General features: G+C 49.5%; 1 protein-coding gene across 1 annotated transcript in view; it reads left to right on the top strand.

The window, feature by feature from the left end:
* LOC144155064 (uncharacterized) overlaps positions 1–21,976 on the top strand; it is a 134,351-nt gene that overhangs the window by 51,676 nt on the left and 60,699 nt on the right. Inside the window, exon 2 of the mRNA XM_077686297.1 lies at positions 14,755–15,142. Within this exon, the coding sequence (XP_077542423.1) occupies positions 14,755–15,142 (388 nt within the window). The remainder of the gene's footprint in view (positions 1–14,754; positions 15,143–21,976) is intronic.

The raw sequence follows: 21,976 nt of genomic DNA on the forward strand, positions 1-21,976 counted from the left end.
GGATAGAGAGACAGGCAGCGCTAAATTTAAAGTGAACCGGGGAGAGAGAGAGAGAGAGAGAGAGAGAGAGAGAGAGAGAGAGAGAGAGAGAGAGAGAGAGAGAGAGAGAGAGAGAGAGAGAGAGAGAGAGAGAGAGAGAGAGAGAGAGAGAGAGAGAGAGAGAGAGAGATAATAAACTTTACTGTTAGCAAAAGGGTTGCGATGGAGTTATTTCAGCTCAGTCGGAGTGGTTCCTTATTCACAGGTTCCCATATGCTTCCCGAGCCTCCTGGCCCCTGTGGATCAGCCGAAGTTGGTCTTCCAGGGCGGGGATAGTCAGCAAGATCTCCTGCCGCTCATCCTCTATGCTGACGGAGTCAACAAAAATTGGGGGGAGACTTGAGTTTTGTGCATTCTCCGATGGTGTGTTTTAGGGTGCCTGGTTTTGAGCATAGGGGACATTCTTTTGCGTATCTAATTGGGAACATGTGGTTGAGGAGTAAAGGGTGCGGGAAAGAGGCTGACTGTATCTGCCGATATATTGATTGTTCTTCCCTGGATAGTTGAGGATGAGGGCGCGGAAGGCTTCTCGAACCGGTGAGGTCAATCCTGCTGGCGGCAGGGCTTTCTACGCCAGGTGGGGCTGACTACAGGGATGTGGGAGCGGTGGGAGTTTAAAACCTGGGGGAGGGGGGCTAACCTATTTGGTTAGGGAAGGGTAGGGCAAATAAGTAGAATAACACAGGCAAGTCGGTTGGTGGCAACCGACGTCCCGATACAAAGGGAGGGCCTCTAATCATCATCATCATCACCATGGGGGGATGTTGGAAATTGCGGGGACGGCGGTGAGGCTGCAAAAACATTGAAAGTGAGGTACGAGGAAATGCTGCTATACCAAAGTTCGGGCAGAAACCGGGAGGGGGAGGAACAAACTTCTTTGTAGAGCGGTCAGCCCTGGGGAAGAGTGCTGATTCGAGGACTCCTTGAGACTGTCCGCCTTCTTGGGCTTTCTGCACCAGCCAGAGCTGGATGTATTGTAACAGGAAAAAGAAGGAAAGCATTCGCGGGAGCGGTTTCCCGCGAGACGGCCTGCAGGTGTGCGCACCAGCACGGGTGTGTGCGTGCCGGTGCTGGTGCGCCTTCGTTGTACGGAGAGGCGTACACGCTTGCGATGCCAGCGCGGCCGGCAAGGGATGATCTGTCGCGGCGGCATGTGCTCGCGCAGCGGGGCAGCGCGCAGGTACACGCAGCGAGCAGCGCAGCGCGTGTTTCAGCGATTTGGTCACGCGGCCGAAAGCGATAGCGGCCAGGACTCAACGCTGATGAGGGCCTGAAAACGTTGATGCAGGTGCGGAAGGTGCGCAGGTGCCCGTGCGGCCGAAGCAAAAACGAGACGCTCAGAAGCGCCACTTGTCAGCTCTTGGCGCGTCGCGGTGTCCTCGCTCATGTCACACCGGCCGGAGAAGCACGCGGGCCAATCTGCACCCCCGCTGGGATGAAAAGCGCTCGGCGAAATGAGCGCACCGAGAGCAAAGTAACGAACATGTGTACGTATATATACGTCGTCGTGCACTGTTGTCACGAGCTTTGTCAGGTGTCGGATGCGCTCGCCGCGAAATACTGCAAATGGAAACAGGGAGATGGTGACAAATGCCTGCCACGCTCGCCAGTGAGAAACAATGGGGTTTTCTTCCAGATTTAATTGGACCTCCGTTAAGCGAATACACTGTTTACTTCTTTCTTTTTTCTCTCGTTTGGGAATGACGTGATGGAAACGCGCCTGTGTCCGTCACTTGGTGAAGGCATGTCTAGATGTGAAGCTCCGCGAGGAATGTGAAAGTAATTAACGGCTGAGTGTTCTGCAAGCTGTGATAAATACGGCCAGTGACAACGGAGTGTCTGAACGAAAAAAGTAAAAAGTAACTGACAGCATTCGTTCGCGGTTAATCAGTGCAGGGAACGCATAAACACCGTATTTCAGCTCAGACTCAAATGTACTGAGCAAATAATACTTGGTTTCATGAAATATGAAGCAGGAAAAAAAAAGGGGGTGAGACGGGTGTTCGTCAGACTTCAAAGGTCGCATGCTACTCTTGTTTGAATTTTTTTTTCAAAATCTGAAATGTTTTGAGCACGTAGTCAACTAGCGCGTCCAGTACTTCGACTATGTGGCCACGAAGCGCACAATCCAAATATTAGTGCTCTAGGCCCACCAGCTAACTTAGAAAGTCTCTCAAAATATTGCTTTCATCCTTTCTCGGTCTGAGCATAATTTGCAGGCTTGAGTGACATCACTCAAGCCATAGGGCAGCTGTTGACGAGTTTCCTTTCAGTTGCAGGGCATTTGATAGGGCATTCCTTACAGGGCATTCGATAGCCACCTTAAAGAAAATCGCAGCAAAAGCAAAGCAGAAGACAAGAAAATCACGCAGTGCCGCTCTGAAATGGTGACATCTATAGGTTTGAAGTGATTTCAGGCATTAAGAAAAGAGTGAAAGCATTTATTGGCATTGTCGCAGGGGCCTTTAACGTTTGTTTTTCTGTGTCTTGAAATTGGACCATGTCTGCTTCGCCCCAACGCAGCTGAATTACCAATCGCTGCGGCCAAGAAGGGAAATTTGACGAGTATTGAGGCGTGACAAACAGTTTGCCTCGAAAGTGTGAGTGGCGGCGCAGTATCACATCGCAGACCACATTCTAAAACGGTACGCTTGGCCTCGCCGCTGGTCTGCGGTGCACCTTTGATCGCCATGATTGGTCACCCAGGTGCCAGGAGCAGACCCACGGGTGTTTGCAAGAATGTAGAAATGAATCCGGATCGAATCCGTCTGGTCCGGCTAAGTGCATACGCGATTGCCGTATGCGAAGCAGATAGTCCCGTGAATGGTCAATGTAAGAAATGCGTACGTGCATATATAGACGTTTCTTACACTTGGACAGAACGTTGTCACCAACGCCACAATATTATTAGTGATATACTATGCGCACCAAGTCAGGTGTGCTCCTTCTAGCAGTAATGTAAAACAGCTCCCATAAACCTTTTTTTTTATTTTTGACAAAATGCATGCTTGTTCCGGAACCACTGTGTAAAGCGAAACTTCTATTTTTTTCAATATTATGCGAGAATGGGATTATTGATCGTAATGAAAAGCAACATAGCGTTAAATCTAAGCGATACACGTAACACTGACACTGCAAGCGCTTGTGGTTTCTTTTTTGTTTTAAATTATGATCCTGCCTAGTTTTTGTCACTCTTCCCGACGATAACGCTGCCGAACCTGACCACATGTACCGGCCGCATGAGATGGAGGGAAAAAAGAAACTGAGAGAAGTTGAACGGTCCCACAAAGCGATTGTGTAAGGTGTGAACGCCAGTTCGGTTCCCATTTTACGGCACTCAATTACTTTCTTCGTCATGCCCTGACGATTCAATGTCCTCGCGGCGAAACGTCGGATACATGCTCTCGCATTCGCTCATCGTCTTGTTCCTTGCCTTTTTTTCCTTTCCTCCGTGACACGCTTAACTGCCGAAACTGGCAGAATTAATTTGCACGGCTTCCCTTTTCTTCTTCTCTTTCTGCTTCCGCCTGCGAAAACCGAGCTCGAGATTTCGTCCTGGGCGCGCTCTTGCGAGCCCGTATTTGCAGCAGCGGCGGCTGTGGCCGCAGAAGAAGCTGACAGCTCGAGCGCACTTGAGCGCTCACGCGGCTTGCGCCATCGCGTGTCTCGGCTGCACGCGCGCACAAAGGGGCGTCTCTGTCTGACGCGAGGCCGTCCGCGCGCCCGGGGCGAAAAAACAATGTCGCGACCGTCGTCGTCGTAGCGGGCCGCGGTTCCTGTCCTCCTCCCCGCAGACCCCGCTGCTATCGCGCTCATCAGACGTTCATTTGACGAGCTGCCAGATGCGCAAGACTGCATTACACGACGCGGCGCGGACTTCCGAACTGGGAGCGAGGCGTTTGTTTACGTGCCAGTGTCGGATGACTGCCCCGCGAGACCTCCCACCAGACCCGGGGCTGCGACCTGTATTCCTCGGCGGCCGCAGGGGGAACAACCCGGCGCAAAGGAGCCCGCCGACGCGGCTTGCTCGCACGTTTGTCGGCACGGCGCAGACGCTCTTTGCGCACGCCGCTTTGTTCCTGGGACCCTCCCTCGCGCCGCCGCGTCGCTCCCCAGACGGCGCCACCGGGCGGGCGGGCGGGCGGGCTCGCGCCTGGGGTCGTTACCTGTGGTGCTGGCCGGCCCCCGTATTCCTCGGAAAACGAACATTCGCGCTGCTCTTAGCTGCGAGGAGGTCATCGTTCGCTTTTACTGCGCCGGGCCAATAAAAGGAAATTTATACGTCTAGGCCAGACCCAGAAATAAAGCCGAGGTAACAATGACAGTACAGGCCGTTGTTGTTAGGCTGGAGCACTAAATACGGCACAAACAAAGGGCATGCCGGAGGGGGCTGGAGCCGGCTGGAACATCCTCGCTAAAGACGCCGCCGCCAGGGTTGCTATCCTTCCGTCATAAAAAAAAAGGCAGCCAGCGCCTCGACCCGGCGTCAGAAAAACCGAAGAACAGTGGCGTATGTTAATAGGAGAAATACAGGCGGTCGCGCCAAAAGAACCATCGCTCCCTCTCGCCCTCGTAATGCAGCAGCAATAGGAGCTCGGCGCCCTGTCTTACCTGTGCACGGAGGTGTTGTTTTATTATGTTCCGCGCTGCCGCGGAGCCGCGAGCGAGAGGCGCTGCACGAGGTGGCGACCCGGCGCCTGCGATTCCCGTCGAGACGGCGGCGATCCGCGCGAAATGCGGGCGTTCACAGTAAAAAAAAGAAGAAATCCCCCATAAAGAAAGGGGGAAATTCTGCGCCTCTGGAAGCCATCTATTGTTTTCCCAAATAGAACCCATAAAATGGCACGTGTCCCTATTGCAGACGCATTTCGGGCGCGGCAATGAGGCGCTCTTTATTTCCTTTTTGAACCTGGAACCAAGTGTCTTACAGAAAGGCGCGGCCGTAGACAGTGGAGTAGTAAAAAGACGGTAGTGCACGCCGTCCGCGCCGGAGGAGGCTTTGTGTTCTGCCTCTCGAGCCGCCGCGGCGGAGGCCGGGTCGATGCGAGTCGGCGCTGCGGACAAACGGTTCGGCGCGTTAAACGGCAGCTAAAGGGAAGCAAGTGCAACAAGAGCAGCCCTCGGTCGGCGGCGTTTCGGAGTGCGCCGCTTTACATCGATTCGACGCTTTATCATCTCCAAGCATTACCGAAATGGAACGAGGGGGGAAATAATTAAAGAAACGAACGGGTTAATGACCGAGGCCTACTCGGGAGCTGTCACGAGTCTCACAGCGAGCGCGTTTTCAATATAAGGAAGACGGGCTCAAAAATAAACGACGCGGAGGAGCTTTCGCGCAGGGGATTTTTTTTTTTTCGTAATCTCTTTTTCTCCGAGGCTACGCTCGTTTAACAATCGTTCGGCCGTGTATGCACAGAGTGGGGGGGATCGGGACGCAGAATAAATGATGAATTCGCACCAGAACGTGCCCCACAAGGAGTGTTGCTCCCCCTTCGTCATCTCGTTCGGCTCCCTCTTCGGCCACGAGAAAAGAGGGCTTACCCGTCGACTTCGCCGCATAGAAGTAGTCCACGTGAATCTATAAGCTTCATTGGTTCCAATAATTGTTTTATGATGTGCTGCATCTTCTGCATGTGCTGTATAAGAACCACTTGATAGCGTTCAGTGAGAGTCACCATGTACAGCTTACATTAAATGGGTTCAATAAAATAGTTGTAACACTACTGCAACTGCCACTTGTCTTACTGGTACGACTACTACTACCTTTTAGAATTCGGGTTTAAGGTGCCGAAGCTAGACCTGGGCTGTGCGCGCGCCGTAGAGGACGGCTATTGTTTAAAAAACGCGCGCAAACATCTCGATACACGCGTTTTCTTTTTTCTTTTTGCTAGAAATTGTGCCTCTATCATGAAAATGGCTGCCGCAGCCTGTACGACCACGCTTCCTCCTTTTCCTACAACAACAACAACAACAACAACAACAACAACAACAACAACAACAATAATAATAATAATAATAATAATAATAATAATAATAATAATAATAATAATAATAATAATAATAATAATAATTATTATTATTATTATTATTATTATTATTATTATTATTATTATTATTATTATTATTATTATTATGGAGGTAGTGGCAATAGTAATAGGTGACAAGGATCATTACTTTTGCTGCAGTCGGCTTCTCTGAATCGACGTCGGTTAGTTCCGTCTTTGTTACCAGTTCAGTCAATTTCGCTAGGCATAGGGGTTTGTGTTCCGAATTCGCTTGATTAGCTTTTCTTGCTGCACCACCCGCGCGTGCAGAGGACGTGCGGACACAACAGCGATAGCTGCACGTACAGTCGACTCTCGGTAATTCTAAGTCGCTTAATTGACATTTTCGGTTAATTAGAAGACGTTTGCTGGTCCCGGCAAGTTTTCATGCAATCCAGAGAAGAAATCGTTCCGTAATTCGAAGCTACAACCCATTATATCGGTTAATTGGAAGATCTTTTGAATGAAAAGCATCGAGGTGACCGTCACTTGTCGATGAAAATTGAGAATTTTCAAGCGCAAAAGCATCGCAGTGCTCTGCACTGATGTCGGCGCCATCGCAACTGAGGTTCGCACAGTTGATAAGGCGTCAGGGCAGTTGAGAGTCGCGCCAGCGTATGCGCATCTCTCTTTCGAGGTCCTCAGCCTTCTTCGTTGCGCACAGCGCAGTGTGAGCAGTTGTGCGGTGGACGCTTGAGGCTTCGAATTTAGTGATGTCTCAATCATCAGGGCAACCCGTGACGTACGCTCGTCGGGGCCACGAAAGTCGGGATTCTAAGCGAAATGAAGATTGATTGATTGATTGATTGATTGTAGGGTTTAACGCGCCGACGCAACGCAGGTGATGAGGCGCGCCGTAGTGGAGGGCTCCGGATTCATTTTGACAACCCCGGGATCTTTAACGTGCGCCGAAATCTCGTACACACGGGCGTTTTTGCTTTTCTCCTCCATCAGAAAAGCGGCCGCCGCGGCCGGGAATCGAACCCGCGACCTCGTGCTCAGCAGCGCACGGCCTTAGCCACTGAGCCACCGCGGCGGGTCGCGAAATCAAGAAGGGGGACGTATTGCGGAATAATCTCGGACTTTTTGTTTATTTGGAAGTTTCGTTAATTCGAAGTGTTCTGCGGTCCCCGTGGACTCCGTATTAACGGGAGTCGACTGTATACGGGAAGCTCAGATGAAAGTGGAAGCAAGTGCCGGCAACTCCCTTTCAGAGCCCTTAATCTTAACTGCCTGTGCATTCCTAAATCGGGACGTATTTGCTGTTTCCAACCCAAAGGCCCTTGCTATTCTCTGTTTGAAACGCAGCGGTTAATAGCGTTTGCACGACTGAACTTAAACCACCGTTTCTACAGTGTTTACAGCGCTTGTAGATGCAAAACTGCGAGAAGTCTCTGTACCGCCAACGGGCGAGACCAGAGTTATGCGTCTTTCCTTACGATTGATGCGAATCCCGCCAAATAATGACTTCCACAAGACACTGAATTGACCCATTCCGCTGTGCCCATGTAATGGCCAGCACTTTTGCGCTAAAGATCAGTTAAAAAAAATGGAAGGGGATTTAGCTGCGCTTATCACGGAATATTGTGTGAAATTAGCCGGCATATCTTATAAATCGTTCTCCAATACCCTACCGAGGGTATGCGCTGCTCTATAAGCACGTAACACTTTACTAGGCTTCAGAGTACGCGCACAGGATTCCAGAATCGTGCACATATTTCTTGTGATCGACCCTCCTGTGCTTACGCTCTAACTAATGGATCGATCGATTGATTATTCGGTTGATTGATTCGTTGATTGATTGATTGATTGATTGATTGATTGATTGATTGATTGATTGATTGATTGATTGATTGATTCATTCATTCATTCATTCATTCATTCATTCATTCATTGAATTCATTAACTAATTTATAAAGCGTGGGGGATTTGGAGAACTGCCAACTGCGCAAAGGTCCCTGTTCACGGGTGCAGCTCATCACATCGCGGGGAAGTGCGGTTTCCTCCGCTAGGTGGCACAGGTTTCGTAGAAAACGGTATGGGTCAGTGAGGGCGGTCTCCCATGACGAAGGTGAGGTTATGTGGGTGATTATTGGGTGTAGGCGCTTGAGTACATCTACGCTTGTAGCTTAACACGTGGACGTGAAAGCGTCTCAATCGTCGTTTTCCTTTTGTGTCGTTTCCTTCTTTCCGAAGAACTCTGGAGTGGTTGACCAAGTACATGCGGCATCTTTCCTCGGCTCCATGAAGAAAGTATAGGCTTGCAGGCTGATAGCACATCGAGAAGCGCGTTCTACTTCTGCCAGGTAGTTTCTTGTCACCCCTGGTTTCAGAACTCAGTGTCCCCTCCATTCTGTGACTAAGAGCTTTGGACAATTGCTCTTGACAGGGCCGTGTTTCGGCTTAACCTCTGGCAGCCGTGATGTTACACGCCAAGCAACGCGAAATCCATTTTATGGCAAACTACGGGAACTGTTTGACGACGTAACACTTAAAAGAATAACGTTAGGCCTAACGTCAGGCCATGCATGCCCGCCCCTGCTTTGCGCCAGCAGTTTCGGTTGGCCCCTTAACGACGGTGGGGCCGTTGCTACGGCTTCATCTCAGATCTGCAAAATTGAGGGAGGTATAGATCCGGTAGAAGTGCTTGCGCACTAAGAAACAATGTGGTAATGGATTGGTCGCAGACAAGGTTGTCTCAAAACGCTGACTTGCATAATTTGGGAGGATGGCTTCGTGTGCTGCGATTAGCAACAACCTGCATGCGGCGGCCTGCGTGCGAAGTACTGCGCACATGGACGACAGCCGCACTCCGTAAATTGAACAAGGTGCGTACACTTTGTGAAGTAGGCATTTATTTATTGATTGATTGTAGGGTTTAACGCGCCGACGCAACGCAGGCGATGAGGCGCGCCGTAGTGGAGGGCTCCGGATTAATTTCGACCGCATGGGGATCTTTAACGTGCGTCGAAATCTCGTACACACGGGCGTTTTCGCTTTTCGCCTCCATTAGAAAAGCGTGAAGTAAGCATGAGAGGCGATCTAGAGTTATGGGGTAAAGTTCGTGTGGCGAGGTACTTCCAGGTCAGCTGGACACATCCAGGGCGGAGGAATTTCAGTGACCACTTAGGAACAACGGAGGAGGTCGACATTGGCCCCCTAAACGCCGCTTTTCATACACTAGTTCAATTTATATTGTGTAGCGCTACAAATCGAACAAGAGTGAAGAGGTGTACTCAAGACGAGGTGCTGCGTCTTTCAAGTTTACGTCCGAAAGACGTAAACTTTTCAAGTTTACGTCCGAGATTCGCACATGCTGGCTTCATTCACACCAAAGTGTCATGAGGTAAATGGCACTTACAATAATTGCACATGTTATGCAGTAACCCGAATACCCTAAAAAGATATTTCCTAACCATCTGATATATATATATATATATATATATATATATATATATATATATATATATATATATATATATATATATATATATATATATATATATATATATATATATATATATATATATATACGCCTCGAGCGCGGCCTGTAGGGGCGCCACTGAAATCCCCCTAGCGGCCCGTTTCGAAAGCAGGCGCGGGAGTCCCCCGGCCCGTTCCCCCCTGTCGCCGTTGCTTTTGGGGCTCGTTCAAGACAGCGATTTACCGTTTGTCCGCGTTCGAAATACCGAATAACGTAGAGCAGGCACTCTGTTTGCAAGCGTGGTGTGTTCACGAGAGTATAAACGTTTATGACGCGATCTTAGTGAGATCTATATGAGCGCCGGGCGTGTGTCACAGGCCGGCGTCCCGAAGCCAGCATTTGCATCAGCTGATTGCAATTCCGCTGCCCTGAAATTTAGTGGCAGTGTCTCCGTAAGCAGTGTTTCCTCCTGTGGTCATCTTGCGGCCATACACACTGATGTAAATCGACTTTGTGCACTTACAAAATCCAGCGGAGCACTCATCTGACAGCACGCAAGTTACGCCTGCCAATATATCAGATATTGATCAGTACCATGAACAAGCCAATGCGGCATAAATTTCACAAACATTGTACCAAAGAAGTACGATGGATAATGCAAAATTACACTCCGGAGTCAGCACACGACGACAAATTCAATGCTGGGTCGTCTTGTCCCGACGTGAGCGCTCGAAAAGATTCATCTGTTACATTTATTCTCCACGAGAAGCGCGAAGATGGGCTTATAGCGTAATCCGCGTCCGTGACCAAACTCTTCTTCGAAACATCGTCATATGACACAGGGAGACTGCAGAATCTAGCATAAACCGAAATTGAGACCCTTATCAGATACGACACTCTTCCAACGAGCCCGTGTGTACGAGATGTCGGCGCGCGTTAAGGATCTCCAGGTGGTCAAAATTAATCCGGAGCCCTCCACTACGGCGTGCCTCATCGTCTCCGTTGCGTCGGTGCGTTAAACCCTGCCACCAATCAATCAACTCTTCCAACGACACCTCGTATCGCTTGTGAACTGCCTACCCTGTATTCATCAAAAAATGTGTCCGCCGAGTGATCAGCCGTTCGTTGAAGGCGAAAAACAAATAAAAGTGAACACGCAGCTTGTGTTTGTGATTACTAAAACGTTCATTCGTTGATTTCGCTCCGCATTTGTAAACAACGATAGTTGAGCGTCCTCCTCCTCACCCCCCCCCCCCCCCCCCCCATGTTTAGCGAAATATCAGTGCATTTCGCATCTAGTTGGTCTGGTGAATAGTACCTTGTTCAAGAAAACGTCTTTAGCATTTCAGAAGCTGCACTCGGTTTTTTTTTTTTTTTTCATTCCCGTATGACTATTCTATTTATTCCTGACTTGCACACCATTCATTTTCCCGTGGTTTCTTTAACAGATACCTTGGTTCTTACTATAAAGCATGAGTGGGCAGATATCTGACAATTCACAGCATTTGAGTGTACTTAACATTTTCACGTGGCTTATGTTCCCATAAACGGCACAAGTTTTTGTCAGCTATTGGGTTATCACATCCCCGAAACATATTTTTCTACGACGTACATATTCGAAGCAAAGCCGCATTTGTTGTTTGCGCCGCAAAACGAACCAACCTCTTACAGTGCCAATATCAGGTCTAAACGAGGCGACAATAAATAGAATTCACTTGTGCTGACGTGTTCGAAGGTGACAGCGGTGACTGCTGCCGTCGCCGACGCCCGCAAGAGCGGCCAAGATCGAAGCGCGCAGAACCGCCTCCCCGGGTAGCTCTTGTTAGCGTTAGAGCGCTCTACCAAGACGCAACTGTTTTTCTAAGTGCCCTAAACGTACAGTTAGCTTACAGACGTTACCATAACAAGTTGTTTAGTGCGCGGAAAGGCAAAGAGGAGCGAAAGAGAACCAAAACACTGCATGACCACCTATCAGCCACGCAGCGCTAATCCCGCAAACGCCGCGGAGAAGCGGCGGAAGGCGGCGCAGCGATCGCGAATCTCTAGGCGTATAGAGAGAGAGAGAGAGAGAGAGAGAGAGAGAGAGAGAGAGAGAGAGAGAGAGAGCTCTTTAACTAGCTACTGAGTTCAATAACTCTTAACACGCGAGTCGGGGCCGACTAGCGTCGTGGTTTCGCGCACGTGACTTGGGCGAGAAGTCCGAAAACGACGCTGACGTCAGCCGACACTCGCCGCCGACGACAAGCCTCGGGCACTTCCATCACGCCCCGGGCGCGAGTGAAGGGAATAAAGATGGTCCCATCTTGGGGATCCATTTAGTGCAAAGTGTGCCAGACCATTTGGGGGCGCACTTGAAAATGTCTCAGGCGGCCTTTGTGTCCGCCGATGCTCGAAGATAGCGGCTCATCGGGAATTCCGCGCGGCTGCCGGGCACACGCCCTGATAGGCATCCCGGACGCGCTTTCGCCTGGTGCTGCACGCCGCCGCTAGGGCGCGCCGATAGGCGGTGTAAATATGCCCCGCAACGAAGAACAAGTTGACAGACTGCACGGCGGGTATATGTACGGGATGTATAAAGGGATGAGACCTGCTTTATCTGAAAGCATTCCCGGGAATAGTACCCCGAAAGGCCTGCTGGCTGGTTCCAGCGCCGTTTCTCCGCGGCCGCGGCAATTTATTTGCCCGCCGCGACAGAAACCGACTGCCAAACGTCGCCGACATCGGCCGTGTTCCGTACAGATGTCGACCCCGGGTAATTGCGCGGCTTTCGCGGATGGATCTGTAGCTCTTTGCTTTGTTTCGGCCCAGCCGTCTTATCCGCCGCATAAATGCTCACCGACTGACTGTGCTGTCGAATGCGGCTTTATTTAATTGCACATGTCGCTGGCGCTGCATAGAGAACGATTCATTTCACGACCCGCCTGCCTCGAGCAATGAACGCTCGCCCGGTGACGTCCACACCCTGTGTGTCCCTATTCGTGACGCATGGTTCGTGTTCGTGATGCAGGTTAACGTAGCAGGCTCAGCAGCATGCTAATTCTCAATGTCCTCAAAAAAGTAAAATGTCTGGTTACTGTGTGCGGGACGTCGGACGAGAACCGGCGTACTCAGAATGGTATGGCCGATGGCATTATGCGTGATGTAAGAAGTAATCAATTATGCAATAACGACCATCATAAAGACTGTATCTGCATTGCGTTTAACCCTAAAAACTGCTGCATGCAACTATGCCGTCCTTTTAATAAAAAATCCATGAGGGGTGGCTAAAAAGGGTATTAGGCTGGGGCGTACATTTATTGAGGCGGGCTGAATAACAATGTATCGCGGTGCTCTTGTAGGATAGGGAAAAAAGCAGCATTCGACATTCATGTATGTCAAGTAATAAACTACTCATGATCTGTCACGACAACCGGCGCTAAGTGGTTGCGACACAATAAAATAAGTTGTCGTACTCGTACTTCTAAAATGTAAGAGCCATTTTTCGTTTGTGGGGAAATCGCGCGACGTCAGCTTGAAACGCGGTGTCATTTTAGCCGTGATCTACTGCGATACATAGGCTATAATCAAAGGTTAAACATTTCGAGTACCCAATCTCTCAAGTAAATAATTCATAAAAATTTTCATTGCTGGCGGCCAATAAAAAAACATCGTTACACGCCCAATAATAGAAATTAAGACAAAGGGTGCGTAGTCGATCAAAGAAACGGAAGGCGGCATAGGTTAGACTTGAGTGTTTAACTCTTTTGGGAAAATGAGCCTGATTACACGCGGCTAAGGAACACTTTTAAAATAATTAGTTTCTATTAGTTCCTGGAGATATTGGTTATTGGTTCCTGGTTAAGAAACATTGAACTGGGGACAAGCCAACGCCGCGCGTTAAGCTCGCTATGGCCAAATGGTAAAGTGTAAAACGCGCAAACAATCAACACTCCCTCGGACATGCACACGCACAAACAAGATTAAACCAACGCATAATATTCACAGACACCGGTTCACACCATCGTTTTGGACGAAGAAAACAGACATTTGTGTCTTGTGCGGCCTTGACTGCCCGAGTTACAAGATCTCTCTGAACGCACGCGGAATAACGCCTTCACTGAAAGCCTATAGGACAACACACGTCCAAAACACTCGTTCTGTTCGACCAAGTTACGGAAGAACAGGTGAGCCGAAGAATAAAAAAAAAAAATCAAACGAAGGTCTGCCGCGTATTTGAAGCACGTTGACGTTACTGTAAAGTCACCGGGAGGTCCAAAAGGTGCAATCGTGGCGCAAGCCACAGTGGTGCAGTATTGTGGAGCGCGTGCTGTCCAGCAGACCCACAGGCACTCGACGCTGGGGCAAAAGGCCCGCATGGCGGAAGGAAAAAAAAGAGGGGTGGGGAGTCTGAGAGAGAGAGACGAAGCTGCGGATTTCCGATAGCGGCGGGGGCGACAGCTCGGGGTTATCCATCGTTGCCGGGAAGCGGTGCGGCAGCACCATCTGGGGGGTCTGGCGCCCAAGCCGGAGTCGATGGCGAGTTTGTCGCCACGGTCGAGAAGCGACACAGCGTCTCCCGTTGCCCGCCCGACTGCGGTAGGTCACCAGATGTGGTTCCGCGCCTCGCTGGCAGCCAGGGTTCGGCACACCTAGGCCGCCCGAGCGGGCATGTCGGAAGCGAACATCGTTCCGCCCAGCTTCTTCCCGCCCGCGGGGCGGCATTTTTTTCCCCGAAGATGTTGCAGCGGCGGGAAGTGTGACTGCCATGTTGCCCCCGAGTGCCACTCGCTCTGCTTGGGCGGCCCCGGTGGAGGAACGCCGTTTATTCCCGCACGCCGAAACGCCTCGACTCGCTCGCTCTGGCGCCGGCCGCGCCGCGCTACTTCGCCCCCAAGAATAGAGCCCTCGATTCAGCACGCGCCAATAAAAAGAACTCGCAGCCTCGCAATATGCGCTCCGCACTCCCAAGTCGTTCCGGGAGTGCAGCGCTGCTGATAAAATGCCTCGCGAGCTCACGTTCCTCTGATAAAGAGCGCGATTTCGGATACATCTCAACTATTCCCGCGCTGTTCGGTGCTTTTTTTAATACCTCGCGCTCGCATCCTACTGATCAGTCTGCGATTAGAGGTACGGCTCAACTATTCCCGCGCTGTTCGGTGCCCTTTTAACATCTCGCACGGGCTCTTTGGGGCTGCGGAAGGGCGCTACGGTGGTCTTCGCGTGCGCGCACACATTGTGCTGAGCAGCACTTGCCGTGTCTCGTTTCAGACCGGCTGCTGGAGGAGCTGGAGGAGGCGTCCCCGGGCAGCGAGTGCCGGCTGGCCACGGCCTCTTCCCCGGCCCCGTCCAGCGATGGGGCCCCGCTGAGCCCGTGCGAGTCGAGGTCGCCGTCGCCCTGCCGAAGCACCGTCTCGCCGGCCGTGTCCACCCAGGGCGAAGACGGCGCGTCGTCCAGGGACTCCGGGGCCGGCACCAGCGGCGGCGGTGGCGGCTCCTCCTCTTCCTCGAAGAGTTCCAACAACCCGTACGCGGCCGGCCTCAAGCCCCGCTGCAACTCGGAGGAACTCGTGCACGTCGACTGCCATCTCGAGAACAAGGACCTCTGGGACAAATTCCATGACCTCGGCACCGAGATGATCATTACGAAGTCCGGCAGGTAAGCCGCCGCGATCGCTTCGGTCAACTGATCTTACGGAACGCCAGACTCTGCCAGACTTTGATCGCCAAGGGTCATCGGTTGGGGCGCCGGTTTGCCTGCTGTTGAAGGGGCTTTTTGGCCAAGGCCTAATAGAGTGCACATGAGGCCTCAGGATAAACGTTGCAAAGGGCTTGAGTTTCGATTAATTAGTCATATCGCGTTTATGGGTACTGTTATATAGGCGAAACTATTCATCACTGTGGTTTCTGTAGGAGGTGGATACAGTAAAGTAGCCGCGTATAGTTTATTTTGCGTCGTTTTTGAGTAGTTCGGGTACGACCAAATATCTTTAAAGCTGATTACTAGACGATAATCAAAATTCTGTTTACAAACGCCCAAGGCGTGCGTATAGCTCCAAAATAAACGCTCGGCGCGAATAATCCTCCTCACACACAAACACGAAAATACTCATCACAACGTGCTCAGAACACATAAAAAATAAACACGCTCCTACCATGATAATGTTCCACTTGTACACATACATATAAATATATCTGCGCAAAGGATCGAAGCAGACGTTAGACTTTGGGGGCTGCCAGAAAGAAACCACTTTTCCTTGTTACTGGCAAAATTATTTTAGCTCCACTCGAGCGTCAAACTTAAGCTTTGAATTCGGTGGCCTAGACACTAGCACAGCCCAGCATGGCCGAGAAATTTGAGATAAAGGAGGTGCGTCGAACACGTCTACCAGATTTTGCGTTGTCCATTAGACTTTACAAAACTCTAAGAAATGTTTTTTTTTTTACTTGCCCTGCTAAACCAATAAGCGCATATAAGAAATACACAGGACTAGGTATTTGTTTTTACAGATGTGGATATAAATAAACATGTACTGGATGTTTCTGGGAGCCTGTGTTGTAAGTACTCCGCAAGAGTGAACAAAGTCTGAAGAGACCGTAAGTGTGTTATTAAAAAATAGAATAGCTGTTGCTATAGGTGTACCGCGTATTTGTTGGTATTGAGAAAAAGAACTCCAGTGCCGTTCCGCTCTGTAAAGAAGGATGACCAGCGAAGCTGGGCAAAGTCAAAGGAGTGCACGTAACAAAACACGTTTGTTTGTAATTTCCGATTGAGCATGCTTAATTAGCCGAATAAAATTTGGAAGGACTCGAGTTTTATTCTAGTGTAAAACATGGGATTGTCCGATTCCCTGCCGCGTCGTAGGCGTCTCACTGTCTGAGTCACGCACCAAACCAAACCCGAGGACAACGGAGAGAGAGAGAGAGAGAGAGAGAGAGAGAGAGAGAGAGAGAGAGAGAGAGAGAGAGAGAGAGAGAGAGAGAGAGAGAGAGAGAGAGAGAGAGAGAGAGAGAGAGAGAGAGAGAGAGAGAGAGAGAAAAGCTCTTCAAGAAGTAAATAAAAAAAAAAACCTTGTTCTGGTTCGATTTCCGGTCGTGGCGGCCGCTTTGATCATGGAAGCGAAAAGCCAATACGTCCATGTGCTTGAAATATCGGCGCACGTTAAAAATCCGCTGGTGGTCATAACTAAACCGGAGCCCTCCACTACGGCGCGCCTCATCGCCTGTGTAGCGTCGGCACGTTAAACCCCACAATAAATCAACACTAGCTCTGAAGTGCGAAAAATTCCCTGTCTACGCCGATTTATCCACGCACGCTATATGGGGACACTGAGGTGAATAGAGCTTCGCTGTAAAATAATTCCACCTTATAATCGTTGTTCGAATTTGGACATCGTCCTGAACACGAAGAACAAAAGATGTAACACGTTTGCTTTAACTCTTCAATAAACTGCGGGTAATCAGCTTTGCCACAAGGCTTCATGCCATTTGACTCAAAAAATTTATCTGCGCTGTGAGACATCATGCAATGCAAAGTGGCATGCTCGCTGGGCGTAGTATATATCGACCTTTTTAGAGTACAATCGTTGACTGGGCTTCGTCTTGGCCCCCTGCCTTGCTCTTTTGATCGCAACGACTGCTCGTCATTTAAGTGTGTTGTGGTGAAGCAGATTCGAAGGTGTTTCGTTGTCAGCGCGATGTGCAAGAAAATGTTGCAAATATTAAAAAAAGAACTTCCCGCGAACTTTTTTTTTTGTAATAGCAAGGAAAACTTTACAGACCTTAGAAGGCTCGTCTCTTAGTCCAAAGAGTTTTAAGTCACTGTGTGGGTGCTGCGTTATGCGAGGAGGCTAGAAAAGAGGTTATCAGGGCCAAGATTCATGAAATTGTTACCACGTAAAATAAAGGGCATGCCAATTGAAAACTGCTCTAGAGATATCTTACGTTCGAACAACTCTCTGAATCTTGACCCATGTTTTTTATAATTGAAGAAAAGCTCGATAAAGCGCAATAGTTTTACACCTCCTAATCAGAGACAGGAACAAAACGATTAATCCCCCTCCTCTGTGGAGACGCAGACGCTCTCAACTCTCTGACAAAAACCAAAGAACGTGTCCAGCTCTAAAAAAATTAGCAGAAACTCTGAAGTGGCAAAACCGGGTTCAGGCTGTTGCCGCAACTGTTGTAATAACTTTAAAGAATGACGTCATTTTATGTCTCAGCCAACCGAACTGCGTGACATGCCGTTTTTTATAAAACGTCCATAGATCACGATATGGCTTTTGCGTCGGTAGTCTGAACATAGCCTAACTGTGAAATAAGTGCTTAAGCCGCGCTTTTCTACACCTAGCCCCTTTGAAGTCCGCTTCACTAGTATACACGCATGCATTGCGGGCGAGAAACTCTTCCAAGCGCCATGTACGTGGTCTGATACCACCAAAGCAGGAAGGACCTAGGGCCTCTTGCTAATACCTCCAGAGGATTCCATGTATCCTTCCATTTCTTCTAAATTCGGTTTCACTACTACTCACAAATGCACTGCTGGAGCGACATTTTCTAGAGGCAATATAAGGAGTGTCATAAGAAATTATGAAGGCCCCGGGGGCTGTTATTAATAGCATTTTAGTATGCGGCCAAAGTGTGGCACGTGTGACACATCAACCTTTACGGGCGCCCGGAGGATTTCCTCGTTAAGGACATAAGCCCTATACTTCCCGTGTAATTTGAGCCCTATTTGAGACCCATTTTCTTAGCAACCACTGCGCATTCAGGTTTGTTTATTTTTATCCGTCGTTACGCCTTCTTGCAGTATAGCTAGGACGAAGAATCTTTTTCAATAAGTAAGATTTTTACATTATTTTTAAAAATGCAGCGAGTTGTTGTTGTTGTTGTTGTTTTTTCAGGAGAAAACAGCTCAGCAAAAATTAACTATTTAGTATATGTGTACTATTCTAGTTCAGGTGCTGTGCACCGCTGGTTTCTTTGTGCTGGTCAAAAATAAATCTTCTGTCGTATCAAGTTTAATAGTAATGGGGCAAACGTACCAAAAAAAATAATTTCGAGATATTCAGGGTCAAAGAAAAACAGCACTCATTTTTCTTCAAAAACAAGTTGCACCGAATCATTTGTCTAACAGCCACCGGCCGAACAGCCATCGCCAGAGCCAGCCTTTGCCCTCCTCTGTCCTCTGGTTGTTTTCTTGTTTTCCTGGCTTTCTTTATGCATATCTCCTTCCTCTCTCTTGGCAAAGTACAGTCAACGACAGTCCACCTCAGCCACTCCGTTGCACTGTTGCGACATGCCGGATGCTTTCAGAACATTAACACGGTGCACGCAGCCTTCGTTGAACCAGAGTCCTGTTGAACGTAAGCATAGCATCAAAGGCGGTAGTTTGAGTATGCCTATTCGTAGGTACAGAATTTCCTGTCCATGTTTTATTAAACGCCATCACGATGCACTACGTTCTCTGCTAACTCGCTGCCTCCTCCACACCCTCTTCGGGCGTTGCTGCTTGCACTGGAACTTCGCAGAAGGTCAACATTATCCAGAGCGTAATTTTGTCTTTGCGATGAAGTGCTATCAGGAGAAAGCCTGCTCTCTAAAGTGCTCGCTGCAGAAGTGTTCTCGGTTTCGTTCTCGTCAGCAGTTGCTGGAGTGTGTCGATTTCTATGAAAACGGGGCTCTTTAAAATTTTTGGCTTAGTCATCACGAAAGCATGTTTTACCAGTGTAGCACCATACACGATGGTGCAAAGAAACTCAAAATAACCGCGAAGGACTGAAGTCGCATCTCCAGGCACGCCTCACAGACGTGCACTCACTGAAAGCCGCCCGCGTTCAATAAACCTAATCCCATGCCTTTTGGTTGCCAGACAGCTCTTCAAAAACTTGCTAAGCGCTGTTAAATTGTCAGTTTCAGTTTCCAGAAAAAAATTATGAGCTAAGAAAAATGAGCGATTGCCACCGTTGTGCGAGGTCTTACAAATGGGCTTCAGGATAACTTTTTGCTGGGCGTGTTGGTTTTGGTCTAAAAACATACTGAGTAGCGCAAAGAAACACACACAAGAAAGAGGAGCGCCTGTCCCGTTTCCTCTTTCTTGTGTGTATTTCTTTGCGGCACCCAGTATGTTCTCAGAAAGGGGGCGTGGCCGCTCGTCACTTGTTTTCGAAAGCCTGGTCCTTTCATCTAGATGAAAACGTGGAAGAACATATGGGGCAGTTAATATTGTTGAGGAAGGCCTGAACTTTCCAAAAAAAGGTAAAAATCAAGAATTGACTTTTTAAAAAAGTTGCCCGTATACCATGTGTCCACATGAAGCGCTCCAGAAATTGAAAGAACCTAAACTAATTCCTGAAAACAAGTCATTGGGTGCAAGATGTAACACAACCATCGACTGGCCGTTGTTTATTCGTATGACCGGCGGAAACGCCAACCCGTTGCTGACGGCAAAAGGAAGGCGCATCGCGTTAACGATTACGGCAGCGCCCTACACCCTAGCTCACTGGGCGTATCAGGTGTCGCCGGAACACCCCTCCACTTTCTTCTCTGCGTTCATTGCGGAAACTCACACTCAGCAAAGATGCCGTGTATCGCCGCCATATGTGCTCATGATCTCCGCGTTCCACCGAGCTGATCGGTGCGGATTCGTATTGCAATCGTGGCCTACATTTTTTTTTAACTTCATCGCAAATGAATGCTCAGGATCCTTAAGAACAGTGGAAAGTTCACGAACGTAAAAAAAGAAAACGTTTTTGGGTGTACTGTTTAAAGTCCTGTCGTATACGGGCGGGATATCCAACGTGTTGTCGCAGCGTTAGCTTCCAACACATCAACTCTACAGTTTATGCGAAGGTTTTTGTGCGTGCGGTGTGCGGTTTCTAGAATAATGTTATTCGATAGTTGTTTCTCAAATTCCGCGTTTTCAGTGAGAAGATATAAGACCTCGCGCGTCTTCCTCCAAGGCGCTTACTTCAGTACTTCATCATTGCATGAATACTATGATTATCGGCTGCCATCGTTGTAGGAAGCATGGAATATAAGCTTATCCTTGCGTCGGCATTAGTAATTTTTAAGTGCACCTATGTGGCTGAAAAGAGAAAGAAATAAAGACAGCCGGCAGCAGCGCCATTGTCGCGGCCTCACGGCTTTTATTTTATATTATAGCCCTTTAGCTTTATGTCTTCACATAACTGAGTGAGCGGCATACACCTACCTCACTGAGGCATGGCTCTCGAGGCGGCTGGGCATGTACCATTTAGTTGAGTACAACAGCCGAAGCCCTGTCGTTGAGTTCCTTCTACTGTCAACACTAGCGAAAGTCTGGGCGCAGTAGTTTGCAACGGCGCTGTCGTCCGGCCCATGCGGGCAGCGTAAATTAGGGAAGCGCAGCAAGCAGGCGCGGAGCCCCTCGCCTGCTCTCCACGTGCGTCCGCGCAAACATAACGCGTTCGCGCGTTCGTCTTGCCAGCGGAGGCGCAACGAAAGCCAGGTCCGCTTCTTCCTTCGCCTTCCCACGCGCGGGCAGCGGTCGTCGGACGGGAATGGGAGAAGGGGAAAATCCCTCAACTGCGTGCGTCCGTCTGGCCGAGAGCGCCTCAACTTCGCGCGACTAATTAGGGAGTGCCCCCGACCGGCCTGGCTCGCAATGGACGTAATTAGTGGCGTCGTGCGCGAGCTCACTGCGCGAGCTCACTACGCCGCAGTGGCATTACTGTGCGGGCCATCTTGTCTGAACACCGCGACGCGTGCAGGGCTGGCGTAAGGCGCCGGATTTTTCAAGGCCTTGTGGTCCACGTCCTCTCCCGTGCCAAACTTTCGCGAACCTGTGCACGTAGTAGGAAATAATCCTGCGGTCACGGCCTTAAGTATAACAAAAGAGCAAGACTCGAGATACGCGTCGTGGTGTTTGCGTGATTTGGGCAACAGCCTAAGCTATGTTTACCCATGCTAGTTTGCTTTAAAAAACCCCTTAAACTAAACCCCTCGCGTGCACGCGTTTTCCGAGAGTGGTGGCGAAAAGCAAGGTGAGCGTATGCAATAGCTATTAGACGGTTGTAGCATTCCATGTTCCCTGCGTTTCTTTATCGTGACCCGACTGCGCATGCACGCGCTCGTTCCGTTGTTACAGTGCCCCTAAACCGACACTTCGCCGCTGCAGTACAGCGGCGGTGTCATGGTCGCCAGTTAGGCCTGTCTGCGCCGCTTCCTGCTTCTACGGCGGCATTCAAATTAGGACTGACAAAGTGCAGGCGATACAATTACGCCGGGATTAGCCATAAAGCACATATCTGACCTTATTTATTCCTTGGTAAGGATTCTTGGTGGCCAATTCTTGACGCGAAATGTATTTCAAGTGACAAAAAGCCGAACAAAATCAGTCACCTACTTCATTTCGGGTAGACCGGCCGCGATGGCACAGTGGCTATGCGTTGTGCTATCGAACCCAACGACCCGCGTTCGATCCTGGCCGCAGTAACCGTCTTACTAATGGAGG

The sequence above is a fragment of the Haemaphysalis longicornis genome, unplaced genomic scaffold, assembly GCF_048455015.1.
Source record: "Haemaphysalis longicornis isolate Haplotype H1 unplaced genomic scaffold, Haemaphysalis longicornis Haplotype H1 scaffold_1, whole genome shotgun sequence".
NCBI lineage: Eukaryota > Metazoa > Arthropoda > Arachnida > Ixodida > Ixodidae > Haemaphysalis > Haemaphysalis longicornis.